Source organism: Staurois parvus, unplaced genomic scaffold (assembly GCF_062004578.1).
Source record: "Staurois parvus isolate SC_StPar_1 unplaced genomic scaffold, SC_StPar_1.0 ptg000261l, whole genome shotgun sequence".
Taxonomy (NCBI): Eukaryota; Metazoa; Chordata; class Amphibia; order Anura; family Ranidae; genus Staurois; species Staurois parvus.
The window spans coordinates 1,357,169-1,369,228 of NW_028318057.1; the positions used below are offsets into that span (position 1 = coordinate 1,357,169).

Sequence of the window (12,060 nt, forward strand, 5' to 3'; positions counted from 1 at the left end):
AAGGGCTTTCTGATTGGCCCTTCTGATCACATGACGGCTGTGTCCAATCACACATCTGTCACAGTGCCAGTGATCCACATCTGTCACAGTGATCCACATCTATCACGCTGTACCAGTGTAAAATTCATATCTGCACCAGTGATCAACAACTGTCAGTCTACCAGGGTCAAATCCACATCTGTCACAGTTTACCAGTGCTCAATATCTGACAGTGTACCAGTGTCAAATCAACATCTGTACCAGTGAACATCAAAATGTCTAAACAAAATAATACACGAGTGAGGAAGCTTTCCAGATACTGAGTATGACGGACAAGAGTAGTGGGGAACTCTTTCAGACTCAGATTCTGAGTATGAGCCAATTGAAAGCAGTGGGTCAGCAACGGATTCTGAGGAGGAGAGGGTCCAAACAAAGAGGTTCAGGAGATCTGAGGAGGAGCAGGCATCCACCAGTAGCACAGTGCGGAGTGCAAGCAGCACAGCACTCCTAGAAGATAAGCAGGCATCCAAAGGTAATTCCATTGTCCTGGTGCTCCAGGGCCTTCATAATTGTAATAGGTAGTCAGGAATTGAGATGTGTCATTTTATGCCTCCAGAACGCCTGGAGGCATAAATTGAGATGTTGGGCCTCTTTATGTGGCCAGGCTGTGAAAAAGTCTTACACATGTGGCATCCCCATACTCAGAAGAAGCAGCATAATGTGTTTTGGGGTGAAGCTGCAAGTATGCATATCCTCTTCCATACTGGGCACTTTTACCCCCTTCTTTCCCAGGCCAGTTTTCAGGTTTCAGCGCTCACACTTTGAATGACAATTGCGCGGGTATACAACATTGTACCCAAACTAAAATTTTATCATTTTCTTCACACAACTAGAGCTTTCTTTTGGTGGTATTTAATCACCACTGGGGTTTTTATTTCTTGCTAAATTAACAAAAACAGACCGAAAATGTTGAAAAAAAAAAAACGTTTCTCTTTGTTTCTGTTATAAAAGTTTGCAAATTAAATAATTGTTCTTCATAAATTTAGGCCAATATGTATTCTGCTACATGTCTTTGGTGAAAATAACCCAAATTAGGATGTAATTTTTAGTTTGTAGGAAAGTTATAGAGTTCACAAACTATGGTATAGATCTGAATATTGATCAAGTACTCACAGCCAATCTAATTTCTTGAGGTCCAAAAATGTTAGAACAGTACAGATATCCTCCAAATGACCCCTTTTTGCAGAGTAGACAGTCCGACGTACTTCATAAGAGGCATGGTGAGATTTTTGAAGTTGTATTTTTTTTGTCATCATTTTTCGGATAATGAAAAAATTAAAAAAATTATTTTCACAAATTTTTTTTTTTTTTTTTTACATTCTGTCACCAGTGCAGTACAGCATCATCATATAACTGGCATGGCAGTGATCAGGGACACTGACTGGTGACAGTATGAAATTTTTTTTTTTTTTATTTTGTGAAAAAAAAAAAAAATTTATTTTAAATTTTTTATTACATTTTTTTTCTTAAGATTTTTTATTTCATATTTCACTATGACCAAAGTACTACAATGTTACCATAGTAACATTGTACTACCTTGGGGAAATGATCAGTATTTTTTTTTTTTTTACACAATTTGCTTATAGCAAAGAATTACTTTGCTATAAGCAAGCATTTACCTGAATGACATCGATTCATTCAGGGTTTTTTTTGTTTTTTGTTTTTGTGCTTAGCTGTGATTTAGCCACTGCTAATCACATGACACAGCTGGGCTGTGATTGATCCAGCTTGTGCCTGTGATCGCTGTAACCATTCACAGCTAGACACACTAGTATACAATGGATGGCATGAATGAAGCCATCCATTGTATACAACTGGCAACTAGGTCGGTACTCAGATCTGTCATCGGCCACGTCCGAGGTACACGGCCGGTGTCAGATCGCGCCGCTGCGCGGCTCTGCAGGCGCGCAAACTGTGCATGCCCGAAAGGATGCCATATGGCGTCCACCCGGAAAGGTGAGTGTTTTTGCCAGCCGTCATTCGGCCATAAGCCGGGCGGGAAGAGGATATGCTGTGTGAGAGGAATAACCTGTTAATATAACAGTTGTGAAAAAAAAAACACATTTTATTTACTTATTTTCCAAAGAATTGTGGGAAAAAATTACAGGTTCAGAAAACTCACCATGCATCTTATTAATACCTTTTGGAATGTCTGCTTTCCAAAAAGGGGTCATTTGGGGGATGTTTGTGCTGTCCTGGCTTGTTAGTGTCTCAAGGAATTAGTACATCAGGTGTGTTCAGTTTTCAATGATTGGTACCATAGCTTGTAGACTGACTTCCACACAGACCAAATAATACATGCTGATTGGGACTATTGTTACCAAATCAATGTAGCAGTGTACATTTTGGCCCAAATTTATGAAGAAAGATTACTTATTTGCAAAATTTTATAACAAAAAAAAAACACATTTGTCTTTGTTTTTCTGTTGTGGTTTTTTTTTTTTTTGCTCTTTTTTAATTTACAGTAAAAAAAATTGAAAACCCAGTGCTAATTAAATTCCATGAAAAGAAAGCTCTATTTGGGGGGAAAAAAGGACAAAATGTCATTTAGGTACAGTGTTGCATGAGTAATTATCATTCAAAGTGTGGAAGGGGGTATAAGTGCCCAGTATTGAGGTGGTTAAGGGCCATGGGAGTGTAACCATCCTCCTTGGATGTGGCTGCAGGAGCAATATCGTCCCCAGATTGAACAGAATAATAGTACAAAGGGTAGACAAAGAGGCAAGGAAATTTCCAAAGAGAGACCAGCTGAACACAATAGTCAAGGAACATCAGTGTATGGTTGCACCATCAATCACTTTCTGAGCGACAGTGGGCTCAAACAGAGAAAACCCAGGAGGATTACTAAAATACATATTGACAATCCACAATGATTCTGGAAGAATATCCTTTGAACAGACAAAACTGAAGCTTTTTGTCAAATCCGCTTTATGATCACAAACAAAATTTAAGCTTTCAAAGGAAAGAACAGCTATCAACTGTGAAACTTTAAAAATGTAGGAGAGTAATTGATGTTTGTGGGCTGCTGTGCTGTGTCTAACATGGGGTGCCTAAGATATATGCAGGGCACAATGAAATTTCAAGACTGTCAAGGAAATCTTTTTAAAACATTTAGATTAAAACATATAGCCCAGTGTCTGAAGCTTTGCATCAGTCACAGGTCCTGGATCCGCCAACAGGATAATGACCCAAAACACACAGCTAAATGCATTTAAGAACAAGACATTAAACTATTCTGAAGTGCCTTTCTATGAGCCCTGATCTGAATTCTAAAGAACTTATATGGAGAGACCTGCAACACGCAGTCTGGAGAAGGCATCCTTCAAACTTGAGGCAGCTAGAGCAGTTTGGCCAAAAAGAGTGGGTCAAGCTATCTATTGGATGGTGCAGAAGTCTAATTGGGAGCTACAGAAATCTTTAGTGTGCAGTAATTGTCTCTAAACGTTGTGCAACAAAATATTAGGTTACGGGTCCTATCGTTTGTCAATGCCATTTTCATTTGTTTTAATATATCAAAAGCACAGTCTGATTTGTATTAACTATGGAACAGACATGAATGGATGCCAATTTCTTTTCAGTCAAGTTTTTTTTCAGAAAAAAATATGGGCTTTTTTTTTTTTTTTTTTTTCTCATGATTTTTTTTTTTTCAGATTTGTCCACACTTGTAACAGAAGGGTGTTCAAACACAGGATGAAAGGGTGAGAGGTGTTATGAAAAGGGTTGAAAGTGCAATCCCCCCCTTTTATTGCAGATTGTTTTAGATTGATTGAAATGGGATTGTCACATCTTGGCAATATTATGTGCTTTGTTTTAAGTAATTGATCTGCGTTTTGAAGCTCTGAGGGGACCAGCACACAGTTTGCATGCTATATAGCTATGCCATTTTTCCTAAATGCCAGGGGAAAAAAAATATTTTATAGACATGAACATTCATTTAAAATGGTTGTAAGCCTCAGATATGGAATATGTACAAAGCATATCCCTCTATAGTGTGTACTCGTCTCCGTCCAGAGCACAATGTGTCATTTCTGTCCCCTGCCTCGTTCATGGAGTACACAGAAGCTGTGCACAGTAACCAATCGGCTTCTATGTTTTATTGTCAAATCTTAATTGAACAAGGTAGAAGCTGATTGGTTACATGTACAACTGCGCCAGCTTCTGTTTGCTCCAGTTTTAGTAAATCTACCCCATTATGTGTTACGTCTTTGTGTCTGTTTTCAATTTCTTATTTTTTCACTTTTTATTCCTTTTTTCTAATAAAGGATAAGTTCACCTTTCGTAACATGTTACACCTATATTCAGGGTGTAACATGTTATGAACGGACCAGCCCCCGCTCCTCGTTGTGGCCGCTAGCTGGGGATCTTCTCCTCCCAGCTAGCTGTCACAATTTAAAAAAAAAAAAAATGAATGAATGAACTACAAGTCCTGACAGCTTTTTGCGGCTGTTAGCTTGTAGTTCTCAATGAACTACTAAGGTGCTGTGGAGCGCTGTGATAGTTCATTGATCCTTCCTGTCAGTATATCTGCTTGCCTGTTTGTGCAAGCAGATATACTGACAGGTCTGCAGGAGACCTGCATGGCACCAGCGATCTGCTGATCGCTGCTGCAATGCTTTAGAGGCTCCAGAAACAAAAATTAATTTTATAAATATATACTCCTGCTCCACAGAACAATCCCCACCCCTAAAATTTGAAATGCTGCTGTGCACTAGTGTAAACACCAAATCATGAAAATTATATAATAAACAGCGCAAAACAATACCCAACAAATTTCACATAATAAAGGAATAAAGTGAAAAACTCATATTTTGATTTAAAGTGTCCAAAATTAATGTGTCCAAAAAGTGTGTGTGTGTGTGTGTGTATATATATGTGTATATATATATATGTGTGTGTGTGTGTGTGTGTGTATATATATATATATATATATATATATATATATATATATATATATATATATATATATAATCTCTATACCCAACAAATTTCACATAATAAAAGGAATAAAGTGAAAAACTCATATTTTGATTTAAAGTGTCAAAAAAAAAAAAATTATATATATATATATATATATATATAAAAAGCTTTTCTCCAACTTCAGAGTGCTTCACCAAACACGAATAAATATGTATTGTGGTTATCTTTCTGTGATAAGTGCTTCCACCATCAACCAGTGAAAAAACCAACATTAATCGCACTCATCAGATAATGGCGAGTAGTACGCCTTTTAGGACTTTTAGGGATCCTATACCCCCTCTTATAGCCTCCAGACCTCCATTCCATCCAGACTAGGATGATTCTTCCACCTCCTTTCTCCAAAACCGCTCCACCGTTGTGCCAAAGAAGAAAATATTGCATATAGTGTGATATTGCTAATGACCTCCTCTTACATCTATAGTAATAATGCCAGGTCACTCATGGTTCACAAAATCATTAAAGGCTTTTTATTATACAGCCTCCATCGGCCAAACACAGTCAAATACCATGCAGGATCAATCAAGCGAACGCCCAGTGGAAGGGGTGAAACGCATTGACGCACTTCCGGTCCATTGTTTGAACGTCATACGTCACTTCCGGTGAGTGGAACGCACGCCGAGCGGTGCGTTCCAGCGGCCATTTTGGGATCTGTCTGTCACACATACGGTCATCCTCTGCACAGCAAGTTGTGGGATTTCTGCAATTGATCCTGCATGGTATTTGACTGTGTTTGGCCGATGGAGGCTATATAATAAAAAGCCTTTAATGATTTTGTGAACCATGAGTGACCTGGCATTATTACTATAGATGTAAGAGGAGGTCATTAACAATATCACACTATATGTAATATTTTCTTCTTTGGCACAACGGTGGAGCGGTTTTGGAGAAAGGAGGTGGAAGAATCATCCTAGTCTGGTGTGGTGGAATGGAGGTCTGGAGGCTATAAGAGGGGGTATAGGATCCCTAAAAGTCCTAAAAGGCGTGCTACTCGCCATTATCTGGTGAGTGCGATGTTGGTTTTTCACTGGTGGATGGTGGAAGCACTTATCACAGAAGGATAACCACAATACATATTTATTCGTGTTTGGTGAAGCACTCTGAAGTTGGAGAAAAGCTTTTTATATAAGTGTGTGTGTGTGTGTGTGTGTGTAATTTTATTTTTTTTTTGACACTTTAAATCAAAATATGAGTTTTTCACTTTATTCCTTTTATTATGTGAAATTTGTTGGGTATTGTTTTGCGCTGTTTATTATATAATTTTTAAAAAATAATTTTACCTGCAAGAAAATGTGCATTTATTAGTTTTTGTAAAAAGGTCAACTTATCCTTTAACTCTTTGAACCCTTACTACTGTTACAAGGGGGAACACATCTCCTACTTATAATGGGGAACGTTATCCCTCCCATGCTTTTTTCATGGAGTCATCAAGTGGGTCACATGCCAACAATGGATATGACCATACTAGCTCAAAGAAAACTGCTGAAGAAATGTCCACCATCCTTTTTTTTGATATTTTATTTTGAATGTAACATTCACGGTGTTTGCTCAAATTGTAAATATATACATGATCCCCATGATCTCTTTGGAAATGTTAAAGATTATTTAAAATATGGGTGACATCGCTGAATACTGTTCAGTAAATTAAGCATTAAAGGGCTAAACACAGTCCACCGTCTCCATGTTCAATTGCCAGTGCCCGGTCTTTGAACTTTCACTTAAAAGGATTTCAGCAGACCTTTTTGCTTTGTTTGAAAAGAATGTATTTGTTTAGTTGAGAAATGGCTGCGCAGGCATGATATATATTTCCTTGGCTGTACACAAGAGAGGGATAGCTGTGATGTATCTGTTACTTTCTTCCTTGTGAAAAGGTTAAAGGAAAAAAAAAAACTGTTGATGATGCCTTCTGGTTCAGTGAACCACAGACAAAGCGGCAGATTCTGTTTGAAATGTCAGATCAGATGTTCAAACCTCACGCCTCTCAAATGCAGTATATTGCTGTTCTTCAAGTGATCAGAGTTTCATAAAGACACAGAATAGTTTTTCATCATACGCTTTTCCAGATTTCAGTTGCCATACGCTAACGTTAAAAAAAAAATAAATAAATAAATAAAAAAATTACCAGTTCTGCCAATTTCCATTTCTATGCACCAATTCAGAGGCTTCATCATCCTGAACAGTAAAACGATACTAGAATATTTTTGGACAGATGTTTAGAAACACCTCTTTGTTCCCTGAACAGCTTAATATTTAATGAGTTGGTCAACTTAAAACAGCTGCAGAAAGGAAAGTGGAGAGGTTAAATTCTACAACAGGCAGCAGTCAGAATCATTACATTTTCTAATTTCAGAAGGGTAAGGTTAATCAGGCTGGTTTCCATGGGCAAAAACCCTAGCCTCTGCTGCACGCTACATAAATCGGCTCCACTGGGTAGCAGTTCATTTCTAAGAAATCTTCTCTTTCCTTATGAAAATGTTTAGCAGTGAAGCAAAAAAAAGAAGGAAGGACAGGCAGGAAATGTATTAGGAAGGTGTGATGAATTTGCCAGGGCTCCCATCAAACTACAGGTGTCATCATGAAGCTCTTCTCATGAGCATGCTGTAATCTCCCATCATAGCTTTTAAGTTAGGCCGTCACTTGAACTTTTACAGCCTGCAGAAGAACCACACACAAAAGCACAAGCACCAATGTCAAGTTCACTTCTAGTCCATTTACTTTGTTTTCTGGTACCAAAGAGCTTTATTGAAAAGTACTTTTACAGAGTAGGCTTTGTAAAGTGAGATCATAAGGGATAATGCATTACTGACAAGTACAACAGATACATAAAGAATATGGTTAAGGTAAAGATCATACAACCTGTCCCTGCAGTAGATCTCCATAAATAATTAAGGAAAGAAGGGAAAAGTGAGGTATAGAATCTATAATCTGGTCAGATGAGTGGTAAGTTAGGTCTATGTAGAAAAAGGGATGTATTGAGCGTCATTAAAGAAAATTTGACCTTGGTGATGCAGTGAAAAAGTCTCTTGGAAAAAAAAAAGGTAAGGGCCTTTAGGTCACAGGAAAAAAGAGCCCATATGTGAGTTACACCAAATAAAAACATTGAAGAGTGAGAGAGATAGTTGGAAAAAGCAAAGGAAGAAAGAACAGAGGAGGAAAAAAGGGGGGAAAGGGAGGGGGGATTTCACCATGGGATAGCAGCAGGCACCCTTCTGCCCCTGGAGGGGCAGAAAGGGGAGCAATTAAGAGAGAGTACAGAGTCCAAGATGGAGCAAGCGCATTTTGAAACAAGAAACTGGTTGGTAGTTCAACCGTTGTTGCCAGATAGAGAGAAATTTGTCATGTTTGTGCTCCAATATTGCCATCAATTTTTCAATAAGGAATCCCTGGAGTCTAAATTTAACTTCCTGAAAAAAGAGACCCAGCATCCTCCACGCACACACTATGGTCTGTTTTGTTGCCATAAGGATGAACACAATCAGGATGCGGGATCGCCAGGGAACCTTAGCTATCTTTTTATGTAAGAGGATCTCTACTGGGTTTTTCCATAGGTTAGGTTGTGTGACCAAGTGGATCATATTATAGACCCATATTAACAATCGACAGGCCACCAGACAGGGCCACAATATGGCCGCAATATGCGTAAAATATAGTAAGCTGTGCAAATTGGGAGGATGCAGAAGGGATAAAGTAATTTTGGCCAAGCCAGGACATCGTGTTTTAGGACATCGTGTTTTAGGAAGAAGGTAGTGCTCGCAGTTGGTGGAGTAACGGTGGGATATTGGCCTGGTAGAGAGATTCATAAGTAGGGGTTAAGACTATCCCCCAGTACAGCAGAGTGCAGGACCATTGAAAAGGAAAATGAGCCTGAATGCAAGCCTGGGCTTCTCGAGGCAAGGAGACGTTCATCGTCGTAGATTTTGCATGGTTCACATACAAAACCAAGAGTTCTGCAAAGTCTGCAAGGAGCACTTGCAAGTTGGCCAGTTCCAGGTCTTGTATATCCGGGTGGAGGCGAATACAAACGGCCAAGGGTTTAAGCAAAAAAAAAAGGGAGGAAAGGGGGCATCCATGTCAGATTTCTCCTTGTATGTGGAAATGAGTGGTTTGTATTCCATGGTACCAGACCGTTGCTGATGCGGTACTGTACAAGGCGGAGATTAACCTCAGGAAGTCTTCCCCTAGACCCCAGCGCTGTAGGGCCATGCGTAAGTATGCCCAGGATAACGTGTCAAACGCGTTGCTCCTTTTGTTAGACATGAATATCAGTTCCCGGAAGTATCAATTTGTTGAAATGGCTAAGCAGGATCGTTTGATCTATATTTGCAGAAGCCTGGTGTTGGGGTACAAAGCCTACTTGGTCTTTATGAATTACTGTGGATATTATATGGTTCAACCTACCGTGTTTCCCCGAAAATAAAACATCCTTCTTCCGAAAATAAGACCTACTTACAGGTTTCCTTCTGGGTGAAATATAAGGCATCCCCCTGAAAATAAGGCCCCCCTAGGCTCTGTCTCGGAATGAAAATTAATTTACCGTAAACTGGTTGCTAGGGCTGCCCCGACTGGCGTCTAGCAACCAGTGACGTTACGCGGAGTCCTGACGTCACTGCTGTGAGTGGAGTGAGCGGTGAACACGGAGCCGGAGAGAGGAGGAGACTTTCGCAGATGCGTGTAGAAGAACAGGAGGATCAGAGTGGACGGGACGCGGCGAAGGTGGTGAGTGCTGGTCTGTCTCTGGTGACACTGCCTGTTATGATTGTTATGATGATGTTCCAGAAGATGACATGATTGTCATTGAATAAATGAGTTAATTCTTGATACTGTAGGATTCACAGTTTGTCTGGTTTGTGTTGACAACTACCGTACCGTATACAGGTAATTTCCTTTATTTTCATTTAACAATAAATGTGTACCGTATTCTTCTTCATGGAAAAATAAGACATTACCTGAAAATAAGACCTAGTGTGTTTTTTTGAGCCCAAAAAAATATAAGACAGTGTCTTATTTTTGGGGAAACACGGTAGTAGCCAGGGTCTTTGTCAGGATTTTAATGTTTTTGTTACATAGTGAGAGAGGGCAATAATTCGTCCATGTTTATGTGTCTTTGCCTGGTTTAGGGATCATTACTATATGTGCTTTGAGCATTTCGGTTGTTAGTTGGCCATCATGTTTATGTTGGTTGAAAATCTGAGTTAGGATAGGGGCCACTATATCAATAACTTTCTTATAAAAGAGTGCTATAAAGCCATCTGGTCTTGCTCGTTTATAGGTCTTCAGTTCCATAACTGTGCGTCGAATCTCATTCTCCGTGAGATCTGCTCCCAAAGTTGATCGATGATCAGCAGTTATGTCCGGAAGAGGAATGTCATGTTAGAAATAGATCTCCGTGGGGACCTCATATATACCTGCATATAGTTTGGCTACATGAATTTGAAATCCATCCGCTGTATGATGGGGGTTGGATGTGCATAAGTGTTTCCTTGTTTTTAAGGTATAGAAATGTTGCTTAGGAGCAAACAACCATAATCGATTACCTAACATGGTACCTACAGTGCTCAGCATAAATGAGTACAAACCTTTTGAAAAGTAAGATTTTTAATATCTCAATGAACACAAGAACAATTTCCAAAATTTAAAAAACTGAGTTTTATAGAACATTTGTTTAGCTCATTACATGGACGTAAGGTAATAATATAACTTGGTTTACAAAATCTTCAGTTTTACTCAAATTAGTTGATGCAGAAATGAATACACCCCACAACAAAAACTACTACATCTAGTATTTTGTATGACTTCCATGATTTGTAAGGACAGCACTAAGTCTTCTAGGCATGGAGTGAACAAGTTGGCGACATACTGCAACATCTATCTTTTTCCCTTCTTCAAGAATTAACTCTTTTAGAGACTGGATGCTGGATGGAGAGTGATGCTCAACTTGTTAACTCAGAATTCCCCATAGGTGTTCGATTGGGATCAGATCAGGAGACATACTTGGCAAATGAATCACTTTCACCCTGTTCTTCAGAAATGCAACAGTGGCCTTAGATGTGTGTTTTGGATTGTCATGTTGAAAAAGTGCACGACAACCACAGAGTGATAGTAGCATCTTCTCTTTCAATATAGAGCAGGACATCTGTGAATTCATGAAACCATTAATGAAGTGCAGCTCCCCAACACCAGCAGCACTCATGCAGCCCCACAGAAGGACACTGCCACCATCATGTTTCACTGTAGGCACACAGAGTACAGATTCCTAGTAGTCTTCTTTTTCAGAATGGTCCCTGGCAAATTCTTGTGCATGGGATTTAGGAGGGGCTCCCTTGTGGACGACACCCATGCATGCCATTCCTCTGCCGTGTACGCCATGGGAAACAATCACCCCAGTTTGGCTTTCTACTTCTTTAGCTAACTGCAGTGAACTTGCATGGCAATTTTGTTCAATCCTTATCAGAAGATGCTCTTATCCAGGTGTTAACATCCATGGACAACCTGAATGTGTCTGTGAGACGGTTGCAGCTCCATCTTTGTTAAATTTTTGGATCACTTTTGCTGATCTTCTTGTAGCCTTTACATTTCTTCTGTAAAGAAAATTTATTTTCTTTCTCAGGCCTTGTGACATTTATCTTCCATGTGGTGCTGTTGCTGAGAGCATGAAATGGGAAGGGATTTTCTTCAAGCAACACTCCTTTTATAATCACTGTCTGCTGGACACCTGTGTAATGAGTAATTAGACTCACCTGTAGTTGAATTCTTCTTAATTAGGTATTGTCTAAAATTTAGCTTTGCGCCTAAGACTTTCATTGGGGTGCATTCATTTTTGCAACGTAGTCTTGAATTAATTTATTAGGAAAAATACTTTGTGTGTGCAAATTAACAAATCTTGTTTGCAATCAATGGCCCACATGGGAGTATTTCGTAGTATAGTGTCCCATAGAAAATGTTGATTCTGAAAGGAAAGTAAAGGTTTTCTGACAAATCTGTTGGGGTGTACTCATTTATGCTGAGCACTGTATTTTACTACAGTTTTCATAGAATTTTTGGCGTGAC

At 39.2% G+C, this 12,060-nt stretch overlaps 1 protein-coding gene across 3 annotated transcripts in view; it reads left to right on the forward strand.

Moving 5' to 3' along the window:
• USP49 (ubiquitin specific peptidase 49) overlaps positions 1 to 12,060 on the forward strand; it is a 109,949-nt gene that overhangs the window by 69,984 nt on the left and 27,905 nt on the right. The window contains exon 6 of one of the 3 annotated variants that reach the window (XM_089681158.1): positions 3,690 to 3,737. The exons of the other annotated variants lie outside the window; for them this stretch is intronic. Within the exon in view, the coding sequence (XP_089537284.1) occupies positions 3,690 to 3,737 (48 nt within the window). The remainder of the gene's footprint in view (positions 1 to 3,689; positions 3,738 to 12,060) is intronic. 3 annotated transcript variants of the gene reach the window in all.